At 39.4% G+C, this 27,100-nt stretch overlaps 1 protein-coding gene and 1 long non-coding RNA gene across 7 annotated transcripts; one reads left to right on the plus strand and one right to left on the minus strand.

Annotated features, from left to right (window-relative positions):
• The first annotated feature begins 3,626 nt into the window (after positions 1-3,626).
• LOC111334579 (protein mono-ADP-ribosyltransferase PARP14-like) lies at positions 3,627-26,772 on the plus strand. Of its 6 annotated transcripts, none has more exons than XM_088747172.1 (8): positions 3,627-3,644; positions 11,449-11,506; positions 17,475-17,596; positions 21,121-21,246; positions 21,733-22,268; positions 22,930-24,223; positions 25,003-25,341; positions 25,699-26,772. In XM_088747172.1, exons 3-8 carry the CDS (start codon positions 17,593-17,595, stop codon positions 25,980-25,982), a joined length of 2,583 nt encoding a protein of 860 aa, XP_088603298.1. In that variant the 5' UTR covers positions 3,627-3,644; positions 11,449-11,506; positions 17,475-17,592; the 3' UTR covers positions 25,983-26,772. The 6 variants fall into 6 exon arrangements, 5 of the variants coding, with proteins under 5 accessions (XP_088603298.1, XP_088603296.1, XP_088603295.1 ...); XM_088747170.1 differs by lacking the exon at positions 3,627-3,644 and adding an exon at positions 4,029-4,392; XM_088747169.1 differs by lacking the exon at positions 3,627-3,644 and adding an exon at positions 6,356-6,512.
• Positions 15,551-17,004, minus strand: LOC148739232 (uncharacterized). The gene is made up of 2 exons (XR_015996095.1): positions 16,866-17,004; positions 15,551-16,763 (listed from the first exon to the last, which is right to left on the minus strand). It is a non-coding gene; the product is annotated as an uncharacterized LOC148739232 (long non-coding RNA).
• Positions 26,773-27,100: the final 328 nt, after the last annotated feature.

Raw genomic sequence — 27,100 nt, forward strand, 5'->3', positions numbered from 1 at the left:
GTTATGTTGACGACACCTTCTGTGTCTTCCACAATGAACAGGATGCTATGTCATTTTTTGATTACATTACTTCACGGCACCCCAACATAAAATTCACTTTCGAAAAAGAGAATGATGGTAAACTCTCCTTTCTTGATATATTTATCGACAACTCTTCGAATGATTGTGTTTTTTCAGTTTTTCATAAAAAAACCTACAGTGGTCTCCTAACAATTTCTTTAGTTTTATTCCATCATGCTACAAAATTGGCCTTATCCGAACTCTACAAAATCAACAACACCTCTTCTGGCCTTCAAAACGATCTTAAGAAACTTTCCGACACTTTAAAACGTAACTCTTTTCCTTCGCATATTATTGAAAGAACTTTCAAGTGTTCTCTTGACGGGTCCTCTCAAAATAGCTGGAACACTGATGACAATAATACACGTTACTTTAAACTCCCTTTTGTCGGCTATTATTCTAAAATAGCGAACCTCAAACTCCGACGACTCACTAAGCGCTTTTGTAAATCGGACCTAAATATCAAACTAGTTTTCACTTCTTCTAAAGTTAAAAACATGTTCAGTCTTAAAGATCGTACTCCTGATGCTCTAAAATCCATGGTAGTTTATCAATTTTCTTGTGCAGAATGTTGGCAAAACTAGTCGCCACTTCTCTACTAGGATAAAGGAGCACACGGAAAGCGAAAAAAACTCGCATATTTTTAAGCATTTCAACACATCTCCTTCTTGTAAGAATAAATACTCCCTTTCTTGCTTTAGTATTCTGGATTCTGCTAACAACTCAATTGATTTAAAACTCAAAGAAGCTTTTTATATAAATAATATCTAACCTGAACTTAACAAACAATTACAGCATTATAACACTTTTCTAGCGTTTTAGTTGACACCTTTGATGTTTGGTGTCACGTTGTAATTAGTAGCCGCTTTTGTATTACATCATACTGTAAATATTTTATTCATCTATGTTAAGGATAAGTTGAGAAAACGGACACCACCCCTCCCCTCCCCATTTAAACGTATTTGTCACGAGTTGCCATGGCAAAAAGAATAATTATACGCACGAGGTTCGTTTTGGTCCGCCATATTGCTTGGATGTTTGCTTTCAATGTAAATGATTTCGACCTCTCCTTCCGCGGCCGGTAACATTTGGGGGCCTGTCCGGGAGTTAACTAAACGTAAAAGTCGAAGCAACATGTTTACGTAATGGTCGGCGGATTGGAGTGAAAGAAGTCGCAGGGCGAAAGTAAATCGATCGAAAGAAACAAGCCCCAGTACGAACATAAAGAATGGAAATTGAGGATGTCCAGATGCAGATACAGAGTTATCTCTGCCAGTTAAGAGTTAAGGACCTGGAGGAGATGGCTAAAACTGTGGGATGCAGTGATGAGGACACGAAGGAAAAGAACAGAAAGGGACTTGTAAGGCTGATCGAAGAACAGCTCGAGGGCACCTTGAAAGGCACAAAGGCAGCTAAAATGAAACACCTGGAGGAATTTAAGTTACAAATAATGGAATACACGCCTGTTTGCCCTCCTTTGGAAGTAGTTGACGAGGAAGCGAAGCCTAGAATTTCTCAACCGCTGCTTGGAGAGGGTAAGCCTAAATTTGAAGTTTCAAAACTCAGAGTTTCCTCATCAGGGCCCCAGTTACCAGGCAGAAGATCCTGTTTGCTTCAAAGGAGGCAGACACACAATTAAAGTATGACCCAGCATTGGTTCAGGGTATCTTTCTCCACGCAGTGGACACTGGTCTTCAGGATGAAGCCATCCGGACCAGATTGAGGCCATCCCTCCAAAACCCAAATGTACAGGATGAAGATCTTATTCAGAAAATGAACGAAATTGTTTTGGAAGAAACTGAGAGAAAGTCAAAATTAGGATCTTCTACTCGCCAACGACGAGTAGAAGACAGAGGCAAACATTCTGAGCTGAACTGCCCGCTCGGTTTGGCCGCTGGGTCTACGCCAACCACAGAAATTCTCTTCAAATAGCGCTCTCGGACGTGGCTTTCGAGGTTATCTGCGTACGTAGGATGAAAGTGCTGGTACCTCATCGTGTGATTTTGGGTCGCTTTCTTCGGAAATATCCATTAAAAAGATGAATTATTTGAAGACTTTGAAGGCGAGCGCTTAGAAATGGCATAGATTTCCCTACAATTTCACACCTCGCATGGGCACCAACATGGCGGAAACCTAATTTGCATGAGCTAATGACGTCAGCTGAAAACTGAGAATAGTTTCATGCGCTCAAGAGTGTGTATAATAAAAGAATTATTAGATTCGGTTTTAGCATGATAGCAATAATTATCAACGCCTCAGTTTGGGTTATCTGCCTCAGCCTTCGGCTTCGGCAGATAACACAAAACTTTGGCCTTGATTATAATCGCTATCATGCGAAAACTGAATTGAGTAACTATTAATTAGCACAACCGAGGTCTGAGTTATCTGCCGATACCGAATGTTGAGGCAGATTCGGATACACGAGGTATTTTGCGAAAACCGACTTGAAAAATTATTTTATTACACATTTTTTGAACAATCTGCATAAGAAGACACCTCTCTCAGAGTTGGCAAAAGATAGAGAACACTGCACAGACGAGGGGCTTGGAAACTGGGCAGACTTTGAACTGGACATGAAAACCCATTAAATGCTGCAGATATCAGGTTATCATGTCAACTTCACACACTATTTTACACAGTTCGAATTCTCCCGACCAATCAGATTTTTCATAGTAAGTTTGTTGCCTAAAAATATATAATTGAAGAATGTCTAAAAGTGCTAATCATCACAAGACAAGACACATACAATACAATACAATACAATACATAGCTTATATAGCGCAACACTTCTCAAAGATCCAGCGGCGCTTTACAATGATAGTGATAGAAAAATATAATCAATTAAGAATTAAAGTGAATTAAAAAACTAGTGAAAAATCAATGAGAGCAAAAACTACAACTGCCTAAATAAAGGGGTTTTAAGTTTAGACTTAAATGTTGTTAAAAGGTCCACTTGCCTAATATCATCCGGCAAGGCGTTCCACAGAGTAGGAGCTCTATGAGAGAACGCTCTACATCCATATGTTTTAAGATTGCATTTAGGTACCATTAAGAGTTTTTTCTTAGAAGATCTTAGGTTTCTATTGGGGGAAACAGTCCGAAGTGGTGATCCTTTGAAAATGACATATCGTAAATGCGTTCCAAGCCTCACGCGGCTTACTTCCGCAGTCCAAACGAGCACCACTTGTCTCCCCTGAGTTTTCCGACTTCCCCTCTTCAAGGCACCCACGCTGCTCTTACTAATGGCCTTTCAACATTAGCAATTCTAATGACAGGAACATGATGAACAAAAAAAAACGAATTACTTAAAGAATTGAGCGGTTTTGTTGGTTAGATAACCGCAAAAAATAATTAATTTCAAAGACTTTTCGTGGAAACGTAGTGATAGTAAGAAAAATTTTGAAAGTAATCTATAAATAGCGCAGCTTTGTGCGGGTGTCATTGAATTTCAATCCCTAAATGACAAGAACAAATCGGTACAGCCTATGTTACTTAGCGACAAACAAATAAACTTCCTGCATATTTTCCGCGTCTTTTGACGATAACCTTACTAACAAACATTTCAGCAGCCAGCACGTCATGAGGTGAGTTATTCCACTGTTGCTTGAATCTTTCATCGTTCTTAAAACTTGGGAAATTGCTCTAAAACAGGTGGCGATCCAGGAAGGTGTGATTTCTCGTATGAGAAACAACACCGCGGGCTTCGTGAAGATCATTATTTGGGTGTTACTGTTTCGCAGCCTCGAAAACTCTCGAATTTTGCTTTCATTCTTCGCAACTGTCCGATTGTTATAAATTACAGGAAGTAGTGGTAAGTCCTGTCGGAAAATTAGTATTGTTAAAAAACAGAGTACGTGTATATTTGAATACCACACGTGGTAAGTGGGACGAAGAGATAAATGAATTTCAATTTATGCGATTTGCGATTGGAAATCTTTCAGCCCGAACTGCCTTTGTTAGAAAGCAAAGATGAAAGATTTTAGAGCTCGATCACCTTTATGACTTAATGTTTGACCATTAGACGCAATTGCAAGGCTCTCAGGATATCGATTCCTGAACAGGAACGACAAGAAATGTAATGCAATATTGGATGCTGTTTTGAAATGCAGGACCTCAATTAGTGTCACACGTTGTGCGTATAATATAACTGTAAACATTATGCACAAATTCCACTTCCATGAATCGACTATGAAAAAAAATTGTTTGATTTTTCGAGATAAACTGAGGGCGGTCATTCGAGCTTTAAATTTTCTCCGCACTATTGTCGCTGCCTGCTATTGACTGAGTAACGAGCTTTTCAGCGGACCATAGTCGGCGATCGACTGCCAAATGGTGAGTGATTATAACTGGTTTAAACGGAAAAACTAAGAATAAAAAATCTGAAAAGGAGACAGAATAATTGTGTAGAAGATAGGTAATATTTCGTTAAACTTTGCTCAGGGCCATTTCCAAGGTACGATATTTCATCGTATACATTGTGATGAAGTGTCGAAAGTGCATGCCATCGTCATGACGTTCACTTGCAACGACTGGCTTCACTCAAAATTGATCTATTTGGCTGATTCAGTTTATTTGAAGCCCCTTGCGCGATTAAAATCGATATTTTCGGCTGACTTGAATCAAAGTTTATGGAATGAACTAGTGCGAACTATTTCTGTCTCGACTAGACTAATTAAAGAAATGCGGAAACTTTCGAAACGAAAGGAAGATCTTGTAGTGCACACAAGCGAAGGCGATGAAGTGTCTGGCTTCATTGAATAAAACAATAACTAAAACACAAAAAAGACAAGAAAGGAAAGAGGCAGTATTGAGTGCCTAGTCCATAATTTCTCCTTAGAATATCACCTCTGAATCAAATATTAAGGTCACGAGGCTAAATGAGGCGATCACCAACTGACGAAGGTCTTGATTGTTAAACAAATTCTCCTTGCCAGCACTTAAGGAAATGTATTAGTAACAGTATGGAGAGTATGCATACTGATGTTAGGTAATGAAAAGGTCAACCACACCTTGCCACTCGTCTTCAAAACTGAAAACATTGATTTCTTGGAACGCTAAGAAACAAATTACACCTTAATTTTATTTTTAACCCTTAGGATCAAAATAGCAGTTCTCCCTAGTAACTTCGTAACATTTGACAGTCAATATGTAAAGAGAATTTAGTGTGACGTCCAGATTCAAACACACAACAACTGGTAAATCTGTTTATTCTCATAACCTATCGGCTAGGTAACTTACTCATATTGTAAGGAGAAGCTACATGTCGATCAATTCAGAGATTTTAGGAGGTAAAACCGCAAAAATACTCTTAAAATGTTTTAGAAATGTATACACTGTGTTTAGGTAAATTAGGGGACGAGATACCAACCACATGCAACGAAGATAATGACCATGTGCGATTTTTTTTGTTTTGTTTTGATTTTTGTTTTGTTTTTTTTTAATGACTTTATTGCGATTGGTTTGTAAGCGGTTGACCTGGTCACGGTTGTCTGAGTTTTTCCGCAAATAAAGAGGCTGCGTGGTTTCAGGCAATAGACCGCAATTTCTAACGGGTTATCAGAGTAATAACCCACGCATGATGTTTGGGAGGCCGGGAACACGAGAAAAGTTTGTAAATCACGCGCTAGAGGCGAGTGATCGACGAACTTTTCGAGTGTTGTCCCAGCATTACGCCCGTAAACCTATAAAAACCTGGATGCATGTAGTATTTCAGTTATTTTATAACGTCTATTATAATCCTAAACTAGGAACTGGCTGTAAAGTAGAGTGTATTGAAAAATTATTTAAATAGTCAGTGGTACGCGCTTTTACGGTTAGCAAGAATCCACGCATGTACAATAATTTCAATTTCAGGGTAGCGCCTAGTGATTTAATATTTCTGTCTCAATAGCCCATTTCCGAATTACCTTTGGCCTCATTTTCAAAACGAGTCTTTCTGCTCATCCTTTAGTTTTCATTAACATGCAAATTAAACTCATTTTCACAAGAATGGTTGAGCACCAGCCCATATTTTACGGCAAAATTTAGTCAAAGGGTGTATATAAAATTGAGTTTTGCTAGCCTACAGATAAAACCCTATTTTAATTAAGTATTTGTTGTTACTGTTGTTGTTTTTGAGCTTTCCGGTCAAACGGAGGTGAGTGGGAGGCTAGCGTAAGGAGCGAGACAGGCGCGAAAAAAATAACATTAACAATTTTAACTGCGTGACCATAGTTAACTAACTAACTTACTAACTATGGCGTGACCAAACGTGACTGCTCAACCACGTGACGGTGCTTTTTTTTGTTTACCTTAGCGTCGCTATCCACTGAAATGTTCGCAGATAAAGTTTATGTCTTCAAACGCATTTTGGCGAGGGTTCAACTATAAATTTCCTTTACCTGTGAGACCTATAAACAAAGAGATGAGACACATTCGCTACCAATCTAAGTATTGAAGACAATTTACAGATGGTAAGTAAATTTTTACTCGAATTCTGCGATGCTGGTTTTCTTTTGAAGAATTAGGCCATGATCAGAGAAACTCAGAAATCATTTGCTTTGCGAGATTCGTTTAGGGTTTGCTTTTCAAAATGTGATGTACTACACTATACTTCGCTAATTTTAAGCAGTATTGAAAGTCTTCGACGTTTCATTTCGCAATAAGAGTCAGTGAGTTGTCGGAAGGTTCTCGAAATATTGTCTGGCAGTCTCTATTCGAAAATCTAGGCGCCATCTTAGTAGTGTCGTCATCGAGAGCTTAGTCAGCGCTTTTCGTAAACATTTACATCCTGAAAAAGAGATTAAACGTTTCGATCGAGGTCGTGAATTTCACTGCGAAGCTAGGTCTACAAAGATCCCTAAAAGCCTTATCTCATAAAATTTTAAAAATTGCAAGGTAATGCATCGACAAACAGCTAGTTAATATTCAACTGTGGCAACTAATTAACCGGGGACATTTATATTTCAGATAATATTCCGCATAGCGATCCATTCACTGAAAGAGTCCAATTGATTCGAAACCATTCACGACCTTCAATATTAAGATTCCATGGATGGTATACTCTCAAAAAAAATTATGTTTTTATCCAAATGCGATTATTGTTTATCAGCTGTGCACAAACTTTTATTTTGTCTTGTGTGTATTCCGTTTTGTTGTGTTGTGTTTTGTGTAGGTTTGGTTTGATTTGATTTTGTTTGTTTTGTTTTCGCTACACAATTTTCACGGGAAATTTTTAAATGTATATGTGCTGAAAGCGGGGGTGTCTGACAATATTTGTCGTATTTTTATCATATATGGCAATTTAGGAAATTACTAGCCCGTTTCTTGTTACGCTTCGCATCGGAAGCATAAGTTGCCGACCAGCTGGGGCTATAAAACTGACCATGTAAGGAAATTTTTACCCAACATTTGATTTCTCTGAGAACTCTCACAAATACAACATTTGAGATATAAATAGATATGTAAAAGTTTTCGAAGTAGACCTGGAAGTAGCTGCTAAAAAGTTCACTTAAAGTAGCATTTATGAATCAGTGTTGTAACCCCAGGGAAGGCCTTGGGCGCGATCCATTCAACCAAAATTTCCAGACCAAGCGGACCGGTCCAACCGAGAAAAGTGATCCACCTCAAAAGGTGGGCCAGTTTTTTCGAAACTTTCCCGGTTGGACCGAACCGATCCATTCAGTTCACGTTTTAGACCGAAATTTCCGGAAATTCTGGTTGAATGGATCGCGCCCCTTGATTCCACGGGCATCTAAGGAGTGATTAGATGAAAACCATACTCGCACATGTGAATGTTTTTTGATCTAGCAAGAGAAAAATTTCATGCTTTTTTTTGTTTTATGCAAAAATTACTGATTTTCCTTAGTTTGTGTTTCATTTTAAGTAGGTTTAGTTTCAAGCTCGATTTGATTGTTTGGTAATAATTCGCACAGTGAACTATTTACCACATCATTTAATCCGTCTTAATCCCTCGCACCCGGTTATCTTGAAATTTTTTTTTTACATGAGAGTCTGTTTAACTGACTATATGTATGATATGAACCTTAACTGGATTTCCGCTGTTGCCATCCCTTTTTTGCAATCTATCAGGTTTGGCACTGTTGTTCAACAACAAGTTGGCGAGGATGTCGTTAACGAAACAAAAGCGTCCTCGTAATTTGCTCGAATATTTGAAATTGTTACGAAACACTTATCTTCTTGTTTTCACTTCAAATTTTTTTGGCTATCAGAGCAGAAAAACATTTCTGTTGATATCAATTAATGGCACGTTGATAGAGCGCAACTGACCCCAGCGGGAAAGAGCAGATCTTACTTTACCCTGGCCGGTCCCAGTCCCTCGCGTCTGTTGTGTTGCATTCGAGGGTTACTCTTGAACAATTTTCTAGAAATGGCAAGTTAAACTTTATTACTTTGTCACTAAAAATAGCGGCAACCCACCAAGTAAGGACACTTAGGTATGGACTGACACAAAACTAAAATAAAAGGGGTAATTAAATAAAAAAAAAACAGTTTTAAAAAATTCAGAAGTACAAAATTCCATCACACGAGGCCCTTTGCTGTATAGATGTATCCGATTGCACTAACTGTTCATAAAAATTATGAGCCGCACAGGACGCAATTTTTTACCGTTATCCGTTAATATTACATGTATCTGGACTAGATCTTGTTTTCTGTTAGACTTGGCAAAAACATCCAAAGTCTGTTGATATCTCACTTTTGCATGGACTTTGGTCCCAGATACCTCGCTGGATGCTTCTGAAAATGTGTAGCGTATACTCCAGGGATTATAAAAATCCCTTCGTTTTTTACAATATAATAAGTAGTATTATGAAAAAAATAATTATAATAAATAAATCTGGGCATAGGTCGCTTTTGACCTTAAAAAAAAAATTGATGTTGCTATAAATACCAATTAAATCCGATACTGACATGGGTTTCAATGGAAACGGATTGCAGTATTGATGTTTCAGTTGAATTTAGGCTGTGACGCGTCGATAGGCTTAGGAATGGTGCTCTTAGATCCCTTTGTCTTGCAAATTTGAGCGTTTTCTTATTTAAACTGATTGCCAGTAGTCATGTTTCTAATTGAGTAAGAGAAAGAAAGCATTTCATTTTCTGGCAAAGCAATGATTTGGCATTTCTTTTCAGTGCACCGTGCACGTGATCAAGCATAGGCTGTGTGAGGGAATTTCTGATTTGCTTTAAGTGACGTAATGAAAACTCGATACGTGTCTAAAATTTGGCAATTTGCAAAGTCTAGCTTTCATCGTCAATGACCCTTAACAAACAATTGTCAGACTTTCTCAGGTAAGCTGTCTTTTATCGTACGCATATTCTTTATTCACTGCTTCGTGTTAACATCAACCATCAAAACCCACTTCCCGCTGTTTAAACTGTTTTGATCTACGTTGTGTGTGGGAGTCAATTTAGTAGACGGGTGGCTCTCCTTCGGCCCGAATTTGTTCTCATCTGATAGAGTAGCATCGAGGGCGACCGGCAAGTTCTGCTATCATTATCTTGGAATTTGATTTCGTAGTGGTCTCGAACCTTGAGTTTTTCCTTCTAAATTTGGAAACCCCTTCGTGACTTTATTGTTAGTCACGCAACACTCCATTGTTCATGATAAACAATACCCAAATTTTCCTCATAGGAATCTTGGAAGAACGACAAGAGGACTGAAAGACTTCTGCTCATGCCTTTCCTTTATGTTTAAGTATGAATTATCCATATTTGGGCTGCCTTTCACTAGAATATCCTGCTTCCTCGATTAAATCTATAAATTTAATTTACAATCATAACGTGTTTTCGTGGTCTGCGCATGTGGAGGAAAGCATTTCCGAAAAGAGTTTTCCATAATCTGTGCAAAGGTCGTAAAAGAACTTTTAAAGCATGTTCCAGACTTGATCTGTCTGAAAACACTATTCCAGTGATCAACACATCTTAATTGGTCGAGACAACAATTCCTCTCTTGAGAAACAAATCTCGATTGGAGATAATTCTATACGCTTGGCACCATCTTTGGTATTGTCATTGAGTGCTCTGTCAGCCCGAAACATGTAGATTTGAAACAGAGATGAGAACTTATGGACTTAAGATTTTTGCCACGTAGAGTGGAAAAGCTTACGCCGATGAAATTTCCAGTTCATAAGGTAATACTTGTAACTCAGCTACAAGAAGCTACTTCATATCGTGACAACTGACTAGTGCAATTAATCTGTCTGAGTATATTTCCGCTTAGCGATGCATTTTAGCGAAAGAGGCCGACGAATTCGAAACTTCACACAACCTTAGAATTCTGTGAATGAGATAATCAGTAAACAGCTTATTTCTTGTTTTTGCGTTTGTTTATCAGATGATAATAAGTTTTATTTTTAACTATGCTTAAAATCAGAGTATACCCATTTATTTCGTATTTCAGCCCAACCAATTACAATCAATTTTGCCTCGAAGGTCCCTTTGTTGTGTTCATATGCAATATTTGGATCTATATATGCCTAACGTGAGAGGGTAAATGCTTGGTCTAAAATCAACCTATATGGCAACTCATGAAACGTCCGCCCCGTTAGCCGTTACACTTCATCTGTTAGGTGGCATTGCAACCATTAGTAACTTTTGTGTGTGTGTGTGTGTGATGATAGAATTGACCAAATAAGTAAATTTTAAGCAGATGTTTCCCCTCCCCTCAAATCATCGCTGATATAGGGTTTTTTTTATGTCCAATCCGAAAGCAGTCGCTCCAAAGGTTGACCTCAACCCAAATAGCCGACTCGATAGTCATTCGAATCACTGCTATAGCCTTAAGGAAACTCAAGCCTGTGAGACTCTTAAGAAGTGATCAACATTTATCTTCTCCCTAAAATTTCTATTCATCATCCAGCAAACTGATAATGAGAACAGACAGATAAATCAGCAAGAAAAAGCTATCTTGATGTAACGTGAAAATTTCATCCACTCGATAACTTAAATTTCTATCAGGTGGGTAGGGGGTGTTTTTCTAATTATTTCAGCCATTTATTTTGTTTTACTCAATCTCATCCCATTTCATGTCACTGATGTTATTCCCTTTGTTTCATTTTCACTCAGTTTATCGCATCTCGTCACGTTCTCTCTCATTTCGTTTCATTTATTTTATTTCGTCTCATTTCGTCCCACTTTCATTCATTCCATTCCTTTCATTATTCCCTTCGACCCCATTTCAGTTCTTCTTTTTCGTAGCATTTTATGTTATTTAATTTTTTTTAATTAGATTATCATTTTAGAAAGTGCTGCTTGGGAGCTGAACGATATTTTGTTTTAAAAATAGCGCAGTCAGTAAATCTACACAGTTGTTTACACGGTACCTTGTTCGATTTCCATACTGATATCAATGCCCTTGATCTTAGTAAAACTCTTTGAATTTATCTTTAGGATTTGTGCAGCCGTCAGAACTGTACTAGCATTTGGAGGTGAAGAAGTTGCCAAGTAGGTGAGTACCTTTCTTTTCATAGCTACGAAAGGCCACGACGTGTTGAATTGTTTCTGAGTCGCTGAAAATTGCGGTGAAATGGAAGACAAATTTGTAGGAAACCTCGAGCTCGCTAAATGTCAAAGACAAAATATTTATGCGTTATTAACCAAGCATGAGGTCAAGATGGCTGGATATTGGCCGTGTTCTTTATTTTTTTGTATTTTTAAGGACCAAGACGAAGTCGAGGTGCATAAAAATGTGAAAAAAGAACGAGGCTAATATCCAGTCAGCTTGACCGAACGAGCTTGCATGGTTACGCATAAAAGATTTATTATATTGCAAAAAGATTTGACTGTTTACTTCGAGAGCCGGGAAAGAAAGTCATCTGTTACGATGGATATATGAAGTTCATATATTTTGAACTGCGGTTATAGATACGAATAATGCACGATCCTCGCAGTAGAGAGCGCTATTTATGCAATAGCGAAAATCAGACCTGGAAAAATCAGGCCTGTACGGGATTGCATAAATAGCGCTCTCGACTGCGAGGATCGTGCATCATACGTATCTATAACCGCAGTTCAAAATATATGAACTTCATATATCCATCGTATCTGATTTATCATCACGGGTTTATTACGAACCAACTTAACGGCCTGCTCCCAGTTGGCTTGTTGGCTCAATTGGTAGAGCGCTGCACTAGTATCGCAGAGGTCAGTGGTTCGAATCCCGTACAGGCCTGATTTTTTTCAGGTCTGATTTTCGCTATTGCATAAATAGTGCTCTCTACTGCGAGGATCGTGCATCATACGTAAAGTCATCTGTGTTTGTAGCGCAACAAACTCGCGAGAGTCGTTTCTGTTTTCTTTGTTTTGATTATCTTCTGCCAGTTTTTGCGTTTCCATCGCCGAAATTGTCCAAGAATTACGAAAGTAGTTCTAATTCTATTTTTTTCATGCGCGGGATCAATGCGGGCAATCCCGAGCGGGCAAGATGGGCCCATCTTGCCTGCTCGGGTAGCCAATCAGAACTCAGGATTCGCTTCATCTTGCCCACGACTGCTGCGAGCGATGTAGAAATAAACCGTCTGAGAAACTATCAACATATAGAAAAGATCATAACACTGATCGAAAAAGAATGATTTTAGTCTCAAATGTTAAGAATAATCGTAGGGTAGAAGAGGAAATTTGAAGATTTTGTGTACGATTTTTTTAACGGATAATGTAAAAGCCATGATTTACCAGATTCAGATTTATTGAAAAGATGGAATTTTACTCGTCGTCATCCCATTTCCTTGATAAATACAGATATTCGTTAGAAAGTCCTTGTAGTAAAACTTCCTGTCACGCAACACTGTGACTGTTGATTGTTGATTATTGATTAGGAAACTTTGCCCAAAGGAAGTATGCCCAGTCAGTGCGCAAGAAAACGTGGACTCGCCTTTGAGCAATACCTCAAAGTTAATTACAAAATTGGATTACTTTTGCGCGATGACTGGTTCATAAATGAATCTTGCTTCAAAACAATACCTCCTGCAACCGATGCCGAAAATTAACGAGGACACTTCAAATATCTCTACTTGTGTAAATGATTTCAGGGACATCTTGAGCTTTTCGCAAACTGAAAGAATAATTCATGGGTCACGTATATTTCAGGAGGCAAATCATGCCTAACGCTGGTTCATAAATACATAAATGACGCTAACCTTTCTGTAAAGCTCACGCGTCACCTGTTAATTTTGACCTGATGACGCGTCACGTGTAAACCCTTTGCACATCCTCCTAACAGTTATCCTGGTGTTGCAGAAGTTAAAAAAAAAAAAAAAGAAAGAAAGAAAGAAAGAAAAAAAAAACATCTCATGGAGGGGATACAAAATTGATACCAGAACCCACTTATTGTAAGAGGCATCTGCGTTGTCATAAAGAATATGACAGTTTTAATATACGCCCATGCACCACTGGTGCCTTTCTTATTATTATTATTATTATTATTATTATTATTATTGTTATTGTTGTTATTATTATTATTATTATTATTATTATTATTATTTAAACTTTTGTTGTAGGGCATATGAACGCAATTTTTGGGCGGAAATTTGAACGAACCAATCTTTAAAAGTTCAAATGCCCGGGGACTTTCCCAGAGGTGGGTTTCCCTGGTGGGTTGCTCGGGTAGGGGATGTTAAGACCTCGAATTGATGGACACATAACAGCTACAGCGGTAGAACTCCGCTAACTCGAACATCCGATTTCTCTTGACCCCATTTTCAGTCAGTCATTATCAGCTAATTCAAATGCCCGCCAACTCAAACCATTCTGTTGCTCTTCAGAGTTCGAGCCAGCGGGGTTTTACTGTCTCCAACTTTAGAACACGAGAGAAAACTTTTCTTAACACGTGAGTTCAACTTGCTGCAACTCCGAGTAATTTGCTTGGATATTTGACGCAATTACAATTTTTTTCAGTATTCAAGAATGCGTTTGGCCATCAGAGCAGAACACTTTGTCTGTTGATAAAACAAAATGGTAACTTGCGTGACACCCTCTCGACGAAAACGCGATCAACACGCGCAAGATAAAGTAGACAAGATGATCTTAATCACTCGCGCGGGCCCGCGTAAATCAAGCGCCGTCCAGTCGAGCTCCTTAAGGTGGCTCGTACCAGTTTCCTCGCGCGGGAAACAGGTTACTCTTGCGTGACGCGCGCGAGAGAAACGTGCGAAAGAAGCGCGAGATCAAAAGATGAAAATTCAAAACAAAGATTTCGACGCGTGGAATTTTTTCTACTTTTGTGAGAAGTTTATCTAAGAGCTTGTATTTGATGTGTTGAGCGGCCACTTTGAATGCAGGAGATAGAAACTAAGATAACGAAGACGATTTTCGGAGAAGTAAAGGTTGCTTCACTTCACATTTAAAAGAAATATTCAACCGATATGAAATCTTGTGACGGCGAAAAAAGAAGAACTCAAGTGAAGGATAATCTACCTGAAGTGGAAGAAGACTTTGAAACTTTAAAGGAAAATAATATGATATAGCCAGAAGTCATGTGTAGGATTTTTAAGATGAGCTCGGGAGGCTGTCTTTGACGGCTGTTTAATGATTTTCTTAGCAGTAAACGTCTGTAAACATCAGATCGTAGTTGCTCGCGCGAGCACACGCAATTGTCAGCGGTAGCTTAAACAGATCATGAGCAAATGTCGATCTTATAGAATCCAGATTTTTAAATGCGCGAGAACGCGCGTGGAAATTGCTAAACTCACGAAAGCTATTGCATGAAAACAAGTCCGGTGACCCCTTCTTTTTATTGTTCCAATATGATAATAACGTCGAAAGGAATCATCAGAAAAAAAACTAGAAAATTCTACGGAAGGAAATTTGCGATGTGTGAAAATTGCCCTTTTTGTAGATTTTCTGAAATTCCGCTCCGTAGAATTTTTTAAAAATCTTTGTGTATTTTCCTTTTCAAGTGCCAAAAGCAATCACTGAAAAAAATCAGGGGGTCACCGGGTTAGTTTTCGAATTATTTAAGCCACAAGCTAAAAAATGCGTCTGAATAAGCCTATGAAAGCGTTGCCATGGAAACTGCTAGTGACGAAATGACACTTATTTTTGGATAACCAATGATTATGTAATTCAACCCCGTAAAAGTGTTCAACTGGCCTTAGTCAGTCTTTCTGTTGTATTCTTTCAAAGTTACAAACCATCAAAAAGATGAAACCGGTACGAGCCACCTTAACTAGTTCTGGTTAAGTATAGCTCTTCTGGTGTAGAGGATTGTTTTATTATTTTTTTTAAACATCATTCTCGGGGCGATTTGTTTAAGGAAATGGAGGGTGGGAATATAGAACAGCTTTTTCGGGAGGATTATTAATTGCTTAATTGAGATTTTTATCCCGTTAAAAAAAAAAACAACAACAAAAAAACAAAAACCTTTTAAGCCCGCACATTGATCTTGCAGGGCTTCCAATGACTCATCGATTGAATCAGCCCTCAAAAGTTAAGTTAACATAACTGTGAGTTATCGGAAAGGAATTCGGACTTGCTTTTCATCAAAGGCCAGTTCGAAGGCATTAAAAAACGAGGAAGCAATATATTTAATTGTTCCAGCTCCTGGGAAATGAAGTACAGTATTGATGTTTCAGTTGATAAAGCAGTTGCAACCGCGGTTGCAGGCGAGAGGTACTTCGCAGTTTGACGGCGCTTGTTTAGCAGAATGACGATGTTTTTTTTGTTATCATTTGTTATTAAGTCTTGTTTTTATGTTGCGTAGGCACGTAACAATTCTATCTCCGCCGAGAATAAGCAACATAAATAACAGATTAAAAAAAAAAAGCCTTCCGAACTGGAGAACTAAAATATTTTGCGATGTAGCAGTATTATTCATAATGCAAAGATAGAATATATCAATCCGAAATATGATTTTCAAATAAGAGAATGACGTAGTCTTTATCTTAAAAAAATATGACAATTCTTCCTAATGTGAGCGTCATATGAAAAATATTAGTATAGTGTTCGCAAAATCTTTAGTACATCACGTCTCGGGTAGCTTTTCGGACCAGTCCCATTCACGTCAATCGATTTTCTCAGTCGATGCTTAATGGCACTAAACTGACAGGTAGGAATCATTCTGTCAGCAGTGGCCTCGTTAATTATTCCTGTTTCTGTTTAAACTGATTTTTATTACACGCTAATCACTGGCGTTTCTTGTACGTACACTTGATGTTCGTGATGATCTGAAGAAGTGTTCAGGAATTGCTTATTTGCGCCTGAATAGGTAATTCATCGCAAATAACGAAACATGTTAATAATTTGCACTGTCATGCTCTCAGTAGTCTTCGATGACTAAACCCTCTATAAATATTTCTCGGATTAACTCAGGTAAGTTGTCGTTACTCTAATTAAACATATTATTCATATTTTCTTGATGAACTGCATCGTGGAAACATCAAACATCAAAACCCACGTCTTGCAGCATGCACAGTCATCGCGATCAATGTGGGAGTATTTAAACGACGAAACCGTCAACTCCAAAATGGTTCATGGCATCAATTCAAGTGTGTGGGTGGTTCTTCTTTAAACCAAATTTATGCTTATCTGATGAAATGGTATCATGGGTGGACGGTGAGATCAAGTGTCCTTTCCTCCGGAATCTCAAACCTTGTCTCTTTCCCTCTAAATTTCCCAGTTACCCAAAACTTCGTCATCACATTACTGAAAGTCACGCAACACTTCAATCTTCGTGACAAACACGCTCTTTCAAGTTTTCCTCCTTTGAATCTCTGTTAACCAGAAGAGCAATAACACTGAACGAATTCCGTTATTTATTCTTATTCATGTCTAGTCTAACTTTTCCATATTTAGGCTTACTATCGCTAAAATACCTTGCGTTCTGAGTTAATCCGGTAAATTTTGCGGAACTTGTAAACTGTCCACCTCGGCATGGTCAGCGCATTTGGAGGAAATCATAGATGAAAATAGATCTTTTAAGCTGTGCAAAGCTACTTCAAAAGAGCTTGAAAGCATGTTCCAGCATGGTCATTATGTAAGAACGATTATCACAATTACCGTAAGTGAAAACACTTCTCGTTTATTGGTCGGCCCACTATCGACCCACTCTTTAAAACGAGAATCCTGACTGGTCGAAGCAACTTCCGCTCCGTTTGAACAATGAATCGGAGGTCACAACAGGATAACACTTTTTAAAACGCTCTGCGAAGCTCTGTAACGAATCTTCGGTGTGCTAAGATGAAGTTTTTTGCCTTGCATGAGGGACAGTGAAGTTTCGCGTAGGTTCTTTAGCTAAATGTAACCATCGTAACAAAACGTGAGCGACACTGTAGTTTTTCGGATTCGTAGGTGTCAAGATTCTTGCGTGATGACTCGTCGATGTAATGCAATTTAATTTGCTTACGCGTAGGTGATTTGCATGGTCGTGTCGTGTCGTGTTATGATGAAAACAGATTAATCTTGTGTGTTATTTCTCCCTCAAGGGATATACCAGGAGAAACACGTCGATCGTGCTTGCCGAGGAGAATTCCTTACATTCGAAGACTGTCGACTCGAGGAAGTTTAGAAAACTAGCGAGGAATCACTACCAAGAGCGCAAAAATGAGTAAGTAACTTAATTTTAGACGTAAAGTGTCCCGTCAACTGTTTCACACATCTTAGAAAAAATCAGATCCAGTCAAATTATTTTCGAAGTAGTGGATGAGAATCCGCATTAGTCGCCTTTCTTTCTTATTTAACCGTTGTCATTAATTACTTTACGCTGAGCGATATTTTGACAGGGGACTCAAGATTGAGTGCCTAACAGCTTCTTACATTTTTATTGTACATGACATATTTCACGTCTGTCTTGGACTGAATTTTAGCCATATGCCAGAGGAATTACATTTTAAGCGTTCTGTCTCATTCGGATAATTGTCGGCTAGTTTTATATCAATAATTGTTCTAAATGAAAATAACAAAATATTTGATGAGATTGCGTGAAATGGCTTCGTTATGTAGTTGTGACATCCGACGAGACCCGAAATCCTCTCTAAATTGCAATAACGTACCTCGCGTGCTTGTATCACCAATGAAGCTTCGTATTGAGATATGATTGTCTACGATATGTCTGTGTTCGTATGGTTGCATGCAAGAACGTGACACTAAAAAAACTGCGTTCATAAAGCAGGATGATACCCTATGGCTCTTTGGGTACACATATACACCAAGAATAGACCACTTTCATAAATGGCTTCCGGATTAATATTCTTTTGTTTAAATTTAAATTAGCCCTTCTGGCCTCGCTTGAGATAATGTATTCTTTTGAATTTTGTACTGGAGAACGAGGCCAGAAGGGCTAATTCAAATTTAGACAAAAGAATATTAATCCGGCAGCCATTTATGAAAGTGGTCTATACGTGGTGAATGATGGAATCAAAGTACGCTTTAAGGAAGCTGGAAGGGATTATCATACCAAAAATGTTTATCATGAAATGCAAGATAAGTGAATCACTGATTAAGTATCTGCATGAGCATTTTTGGGATCAACGTTTCTGGAATTGAGAGTATATCACGATGTGTGCGGTTGCGATTTGCTTCAGTTGAAAGTTCCCATCAAGTTCAGTTGACAGTTCTCATTGCAAAACTTCTGTCATTCAGTTGAAGAAAATAGTGAAAACTGACACCATCAGAGTAGTTGCTCTGAACGAAACTGCAACTGCAGCATGCACGGAGCTAATAGCAACAATTTGAAAAACAGGACCCTTCTCCGACTCTTAGACCGCCACTGAAAGTGTTTTTCTTGGTTTTTCTTGTATGAGCGTGCGTATGTCGAGTCTGGATGCACTTGCGATGTTAGAAGAGTACGAGAGAAGCGGAAGGGTTGCTCGCGGGTGAGAGAACAGTACTTGCCGACAAATTTGCACACTGACATTAAAACCCGACCACTAAAAAATTATGCGATTTTTTTTTCTTCTCACGTCAATCGTGATTTATTAGTGGGATTTAAAATGCATTGTTTCACTTCATTTCTTCTATATCTCATGAACTTGGCTTTTGCGGCTGCAAAGCAGAACTCTTCTCGATTTTCGGAATGATACTGATGTTAAATCATCGCAGAAGTAACATTACAATTCAGACTTTAAAATGCATGGCAGCTTTCATAACCGTGCGAGTTGTAAGATCAATAACATCACTATCAGTAGAGGAAGTGGTGCGTCACGGCGGATGTTGGAGACGACTGCAGTAAAAAAAAAAAACAAACAAACAAAGAAAATGAATAAAGAAACAAGGCTGTCTATTTTTTCATCGACAAAACAAAAAAAACTCTGGCGACAAAAGGTGCTCTTGCGGTTAAGATTACAACTACAAAGTCTGTTTTATTCAGTGGATCAATGACGGTTGCCTGGCAAGAGTACCATCTAACCAGCATACATTAATTATGCATTCAGACTGGTAGACTTTGTAAATTTAAAGTTTTGTCGTGAAAGACAAAGTAGAATGCATAATTAATGTATGGGTTACATGTTACTCTTTCCCGGTTGGGAGTTTTACGCGACTACCAAGGCTTAATAAACGATTTTAACCAAAGCCTTTTGGCCCCTGATGCTGTTCAAAAGGGTGTGGGGAATTAGTGAGGAGCCCACACTGTCCCTGTTCTCTTCTAGAATTTATTACTCAAAAAAGCAGGCAGAACAACGTTACGCGAAGTCTCTGAACGACTAAAAACTACTCACAATGATTTTCTTATCTCATGAACACACCTTGATCAAACGTAAGTTGATTGGCTATTAAGTTCTTCCCAACAAAGATAAACAAACTTATTTATAGGAGCGGACAGATCGTGACACTCGATTTCCGGCAGATAATTTGACTCGTTACAATACTAGTTATCCTGTTTCCGACAAAGGTGTCAGACGTGGGAAACAAGAATGCTTAGGCAGGGGTCGCACTGTGGCCTTTTTTTTTTATGTAACGTCATAAGCTGTCCTACAAATATGTCGCGACATTTACACCACGGGAGTCATGTAGGTCGCACTTGTGCGACAGAAATGATATTTGAAACCAGACTGTCAACTCTTAATATTTCATGCGCGAAAAGAGCACCAAATAAAACTTTGTAGACATGAAGCTGGTGCTAGTTTTATTAGCGACATTTCTTCATTCTCTGTTTAATTTGTTCAATCTACAAAACCTTATTGATTTGTACGCATTGTACAACACTCGCCAACGGCGATTGTTGGCTCTTGCCGCTTTAAACCGACGTCGACGGATGCAAAAAAAAAAATGGGAAAATATCTGCCAGCCAAAGGGTGAAAACAAGCCATTCCCATACTGAGAATAATCAGGTGAATAGTGCAAATTTGTAAATTGGTATGGGTTGAAATTCGCCATAGGGACCAAATAAAGCGTGTGTCGAGAAAACCTGTGACTAAAATATTTAACCGATAACTAGCTGTGCACACGTGTTGTCTTTGCAGAATTGCGAAAATCCAAATTTTTTCTAGTAGTTCAGATTTGATCGACGTTGCGACAGAGGAAAAACAAAAATTGTTATTTTAAGGCGATAAGACGAGATATGGCCTGCCTCGAGGCAGGACATCGGCTTTTTTGATCTTTAAGCCCTTCGGACATAAGCAAATTATAAAAATTTCCCCTTGTAAAATACTTACGAAACGTATCAACCATTTGGAATACTAGCATTTGAAACTTCGCCCCCACTCGGTCTCTCAGTGAAAGAGCTTTGCAGACGTCTCTGGAAAAAACAGCTTTCTCGAGGCCATCTGCCAGTAACTTTAAAGCAATTGACCCTAACCTATCCCAATGACTTTTCCCGAGTGATTCGTTGCTTTTCACCCTTAATGTCTTCACTTAACCCATTGTCCCTAAAGAGTGACTGGCATCTAATTTTACTTAACAATTCCACCCCTTAATCAAACATTAAGGTCACGAGAATATATGAAATAATCACCAAACTAGAAGGAACTTTTGATTGTTAAACAAATTCTCTTTGTCAGCACCTTAGGAAATGTAAAGAGAACAGAATGGGGGAATATGCATACTGAAGTCAGGGTGTAAAAGATTGATTAGCTTAAAAAAAAAAAGGAAACTGTGACTTTCTCTAAATTTCTTTGTTGTATTTTTTCTTAGATGCAGTTCTATCCCCCCAAGAGTTAGTTGAGATTACGCAGTCATCGTCTGAGAAACAACCCGAGGAGGTGCACAGGAAAGGCTGGGGCCTAGGTTCGGAAATATCATACTGGAACGTTGAAAAAGGTAGGTTTTTAAAAATGGGGGAAGGGGGTAGGTAGGTTACCATTCAATTAGTTCTTGCCAAAGCTCACTTGCCTCTTACTGCCCGAGCTTATCTCACCTTTCTTAACATGAGCTGACACAGCATTAGTCTTGATTGGGTTGCTAGTCCGCGGTAGAAAGGAGCCGAAGTGGTTGTCGGTGGGTAAACCCTCAAGAAATGCGCAGTTTCATCAATCTTCGTGGTATTCGTTTGTATTCCTTGGAAGAGAGAGGCATTTAAGAGGCGAGTTTCTTGTCCAGGGACAGAAACATTGATCCTACGGCTCAAACCCGGTCCTTCGGTCGGAATTCCAGTGCACTTTCCACTTAAGCAAGTTGGTCAAGGACGTTTCACTTGGCACAAGAAACAATTTGAGGCCCGACTGGCTTTCCCTTTACGAAGAAGTATAGTATGATAACCAATGTAAAAGACTCGTTATCTGAATTCCTGTTTTTGTATTTTCGCAGACGTAACAAAGTCCCGTAGCAGTTTACCTCAGCCCGTGCAACCAATACCTGAAGAACAGCCAGAGGAGGTGTGCAGTGTGAAATGGGGTTCAGCTTCGGATATGCACTGGCAACTGGACGACACAAAAAGTGCTATTTACAAGTATTTATTGGAGTATGGTCGAAAAGAGTTTCCGTCCCACAAGAAAACTCTAAAACAGCTTAAAAATAACCTGGCGCGGTTGAAAGATGAGGATCAACTCCGTGAGACACTGACGGGTGTGACGGAAGAAAGATCGAGTCCTTTTCACGCACTCATCGCTGAAGTTGCGAGTCACGTAATCGTTGCAACCGTGCGTTTGAAACTGCCAGGTCTGCGGAAGTTTTTCACCGATGGCATTGGGAAGCACGTTTTGAATTCTGTGGAGAGGAAACATTCTTGTTTGATAGAGATACTTGACGACAAGACACGGGCTGACCTCAGTGACGAGATCCAAACTTGCTTTGACAGTGCCTTAGCTGAGTTTGAGAGGATCTCGGATGTTTTCAAAACACATGTTAGTATACAACCTGAGTTAATACAACACACTATGAGGGGGGATGGGGTAGAGAAGAATGAGTGGGGAGGAGTAGAGAAGAATGAGGGGGAGGAGTAGAGTCATCCTCCTCTAAGAACACTAAGAAAACAAAACAAAAACAAAAAAACAAAGCAAAACACCAGGCCCCGGTTGTTTGAAAGTTGGATAACACTATCCAACGGATAAAGCTCTAGCCAGTGGATAACGTTAGCGATTTACCCGTTGGAGAGCGTTATCTGCTCTTTATACAACTGGGGCCTGGGGCCCGTTTCTCGAAAGTCCCGGTAAATTAACGGGCCCGTAAAGCTGTTCTGTTTTCATTCAAAATGGGGATTTCAAAAATTTTGAAAATGATACAGTAAAGCTATCAGTTAAAGAAACAAAAATGACTGGTTTGGGTGCCAGAAATTGCTTTCCTATTCTTTAAATATTGATTTTAAAACATGGCTTCGGACCCGTTAAGTTACCGGGACTTTCGAGAAACGGACCCCAGACCCGTTGTGCATAACACTTACCACTAGGTGACTACATCACCCACGCTGTTTTGTAGGCGAATGCGAATGTCGCGACAACCCGGTGGTGCTAAAACAGCTGTTGAACAATGGAAGATTTTTTTCTAACGACGGTACTTATTTTACAGATGGGTTCGCCCGAAGTTGTGGACGAGAATGTTTGGCGCGAGAGGAGCTGGAAACGAACCTTCCCTGAACTGTCAGAAGATTCCAGTCGGAGCACATGGATAAAGAACACACAGATATGCGTGTGCATGGGTGATGTGACGAAAGAAATGACTGACTCATTGTTGATCATGAATACCAATACACTGGAGCTGAAGAAAGGTGGTCAGTTGAACAAAGATATAGACCGCACTGCAGGTCCGTCTGTCCGTAAAGAGTGCAAGCGTATCATTTCCAGAGATGGAGCGCAGCTCCCCGGCAACATAGTAATGACAGGAGCTGGGGATCTCCCTTGTAAGAATCTAATACATGTCATCGCTTACCCAGGTTCTCCGCAGATCCTGGACCTTCAGATGGGTGTGAAAATGGGCCTTAAGTTCGCAGATGAAAGAGGAATGGGTTCTATAGTTCTGCCAGCGATAGGCGCGGGGGCCATGGGACTGTCACCAACAAACTCAGCCCGGGTTCTTACAAGGGCAATTCTGAGCTTTCTTGAGTCGCCTCCACGGACAATCAGAGAGATAAGAATTGTCCTATTCGACGAAAGTCTGTTGTCGACATTTCACGATGAGATGAAAAATGAATTCGCCCCCATTCAAGCCCTTGAGGGCTTTTTCCCACTTTCTATGCCCCCTAAGGAGGAAGACTGCATAACTGCGATGACTCCTTTGGATGTCGCATTTCATGAAGGGTACGGAAACACTCCGCCGATTGCGACGGCGGAGTTTCGAGTGTATGGCAAAGACAAGAAGTGTGTTACCACTGTCATTAACAGTTTACGTGGGAAGTTTGTGAAATATTGCACAGTCCAAAAAGTAACTCACCAAGAGGTGCCTCGTTTGATTCAAAGCTGCTGGGCATGGCTTCGACATTTGGGATCAAAACATGACACAGACCTTAAGAAAGATGAGCACAACAGTACTATTGTTGTAAGCGGGAATTGGGACGATGTTTGTTTGGTTGTGAGTTGCATTCGGCAGAAAATCGATCGGCTCATTGAAAATCAGCAAGCACTTGAAAAGCGTAAATTGATGACGCAATACGTGCAGTGGCACTATGTTATTCTTGACCAGGAGATTGCTGTCAACGAGAAAGTCAGCTCAACGATTGAAGAGGCTTGGACTAAGAAACAAGATGGAGTTGCATTCTGTATGAGTAATAACACTTACAAAGTGGACTTCAAGTCTATGACCGTTGTGTCGAGTGACATGAAATATCCACCCCTCCGGTTAAGTCGAAAGTTACACACAGAAACTGGTACGCTTTCGTGCTTAAGATGCTTTATGTTGTGAGTTTGAGGAAGTCTCTTTGACAAGTTTTTTCCCTTTTGGTCTCGTCACGCAACGCATTTTGATTGGTTCTTACTTATGATTTATCAGAGGACAAACGCGTAGATGATGTCACCACCGACAAGATTTTGCTTTTTAACAAATGGTAAACATCGCAGCGTACACTATTGAGTTATGGACGCACGCGGGAGGGTTGCTAAACACAAAAGATGCACGAGAGTCGCACGAGGCGGTAGCCGAGAGCGTCTCTAACTTCTTGAGTGCCTAGCAAACCTCCCAAGTGCAACCATAACTCAATAGTGTTCGCTGTGTTGTTTACCATTTGTTTTATAACATAACATTGGTACATTGTAGCAAAAGAGTTCCCTTTTATTTAACACTGAAACCATACGGACCAGAAAAAAACAAGCGCGCGGAAACTATTTTTTGCATTTGCTCACGCGAGCAGCGTACACCCATGGGCAAATGTTGTACTCTGAATTGACCAATCAGGGCGCGCGCTTTACTCAGGTTATGTTATAATTTATCATATCAAACAAATTGTTTTCATGTTGCCGTGGGTCTGTACAGTAATAGATCACAAAAGACGTCAAAACGAGGTAAGACTATCCGTGGCACATGCGACCACGCCTTGTGCGTCACTTCCTTGTTCTTACCACATTTTTACATCGTATGTGATGTATTACTGAATTGACGCACGGCAACATGGCATCTATTTGTTAACCATAGCATCCATTTCTTTTTTAGGTGTTGTCACTCCAGATTCTTGGTCAACACAACCGTACTTCGCAGACGGAAAACCAGTCCCGGTCACCATGTTTCCTTTGCCGGAGATGGAGTACCAAAGCGTCGCCAACATGTTTTACAGCACCGGTGGTGCTGGCACAATAGTCCGCATCGATCGTGTCCAGAATCCATGTCTTTACACGCAGTACATTACTTACAAGCAGGATGTTGAGCAGAAAAACAGTCGATCCGGTCGAATTGTGAGGAACGAGTTGCAACTTTTTCACGGGACTAAAGGATCGAACGTGAGCGCCATTAACAGGCATGGATTTAATAGAACCTTTGCTGGAACGACACATGGTTAGTTTGTTCACCATATCTCCCTTATATTCTCAAAAGGCAAGACCTCTTGATCTTGAGTGGATTCCAAAATTATTCAGAGTGGACCCGACCACATCTGCGATGAAGACTCCGAGAACTTCCTACCCTTCCTAAGAGTTCTGACAAAACTTCCTACCCAGGACTCCCCCTTCTAAAACAGGACATTTTCTATCACATCGACATTTCTTGTTTCGTATTACTCACATTTTATCTCATTATTCCAGTTAGGCGCGAGAAACTGGTCGGCTGGCGTGAACTAGCGCTAGATTGGAGATTTTAATCCTTAGTGGTCAGAGTAAACCGGTTTTACATTTTATTTTTGTTGTTTTGTTTCAGGAGCGGCCTTTGGTAATGGGGTGTACTTCGCGTCTAGAGCTTCCTATTCCAAGGGGTACACTGCCCCGGATAGCAACGGACTGAGACACATGTATCTGGCTCGAGTCGTTGTGGGTTTCTATACCCTGGGTCAGAGAGGGTTACTGGTACCTCCAGCTATACCCTGCCATGAACCAGAAGTTCTGTTTGATTCTGTAGTGGACAACACGGAAAATCCAGCCGTATTTGTTGTATTTCGTGATGCGCAGTGCTATCCGGAATATCTCATTACTTTTAAAACATAAACAAACCGTAACAGTAGTTCCCATACTTCTTAAAATTGCGTGACTAGCCATTGCTGTTGCATGACCTCATCCATTTCAATTCAGTCATAACGCAATCTTCTACAAACGGTTGAAGCAAGTTCAGTTGTGTCGTGTTGTATTGTCCCCCTAAAAGACATGGAAATTCCAAAGTTCAGAATTGACGATAGCCATGGAACTTTTTCCCCTGTTTGGAGAAATGAGCAGAAAGTGTCACTGTCACTAAATAATCCCCTCATTACCACAACTTCATGTTTTAAGAAAATCAGAATATCAGGTGTCACCTTTAACCTTTAAGTAATAATGATAAAGAAAAAACACAGGGTATAGTAAAAAGATAATTCGTTATTTATAACTCATGAAAAAAATAATTTTTAATTTTTAAAAATATCATTACTCAGTGATTATTAATAATTACAAAAGTTGAAATATTCCCCACTTTCACCAAAAATGAGGTGAATAATTTTTTGTCTATACAACGCAAAAGCAAAAAAATATATTTCAGTTGTGTCAATATATTAAAAGAGAGTCTGGAAACTTAACTCTTGAGATGCACTTTTTTCTCTTCAGCCACTTGTTTGTGAATAGGGCAAGCTAATCACTTCTGAACTGGCCAACCAGTGCTCTGTGTGGTATATGCTAATTGAAAGAATAATAGTATCATAATATTTCACCAGCCCGCCTAGATCAGTGTGGCTATTTGCAGGGCAGTCCAAATTATGTGTTAATGAAAATTAAAGAATAAAGATGTTGTAGTAAGTTTTCAATTCAACACTTTAACTTGCATTTCATTGGTCTATTTCAGCATAGATTTTGAATGGGTTGAGCTGTTCAGGGAGTAAGTTTTTTAACCATTCATCATGACGAAATTCGATTTTAACAAAATATTCAGTGGAAATATACTTAACACAGAGAGCTCTCTATAGACTGTTCCAATCCTTGTCTGTATATTAGACATACTGTGCAACTTCGGCCTTTCATTACTGGATTTGTTTCATAGTTATAACTGAGGACCATCTAAAAATATACATAAACAAAACCAACTGGTATGCCTTCGTCGTGTTTCAAGCATAATTTATCTGGTAAATATTTAATTTGAA

The sequence above is a fragment of the Stylophora pistillata genome, chromosome 2, assembly GCF_964205215.1.
Source record: "Stylophora pistillata chromosome 2, jaStyPist1.2, whole genome shotgun sequence".
NCBI classification, from domain to species: domain Eukaryota; kingdom Metazoa; phylum Cnidaria; class Anthozoa; order Scleractinia; family Pocilloporidae; genus Stylophora; species Stylophora pistillata.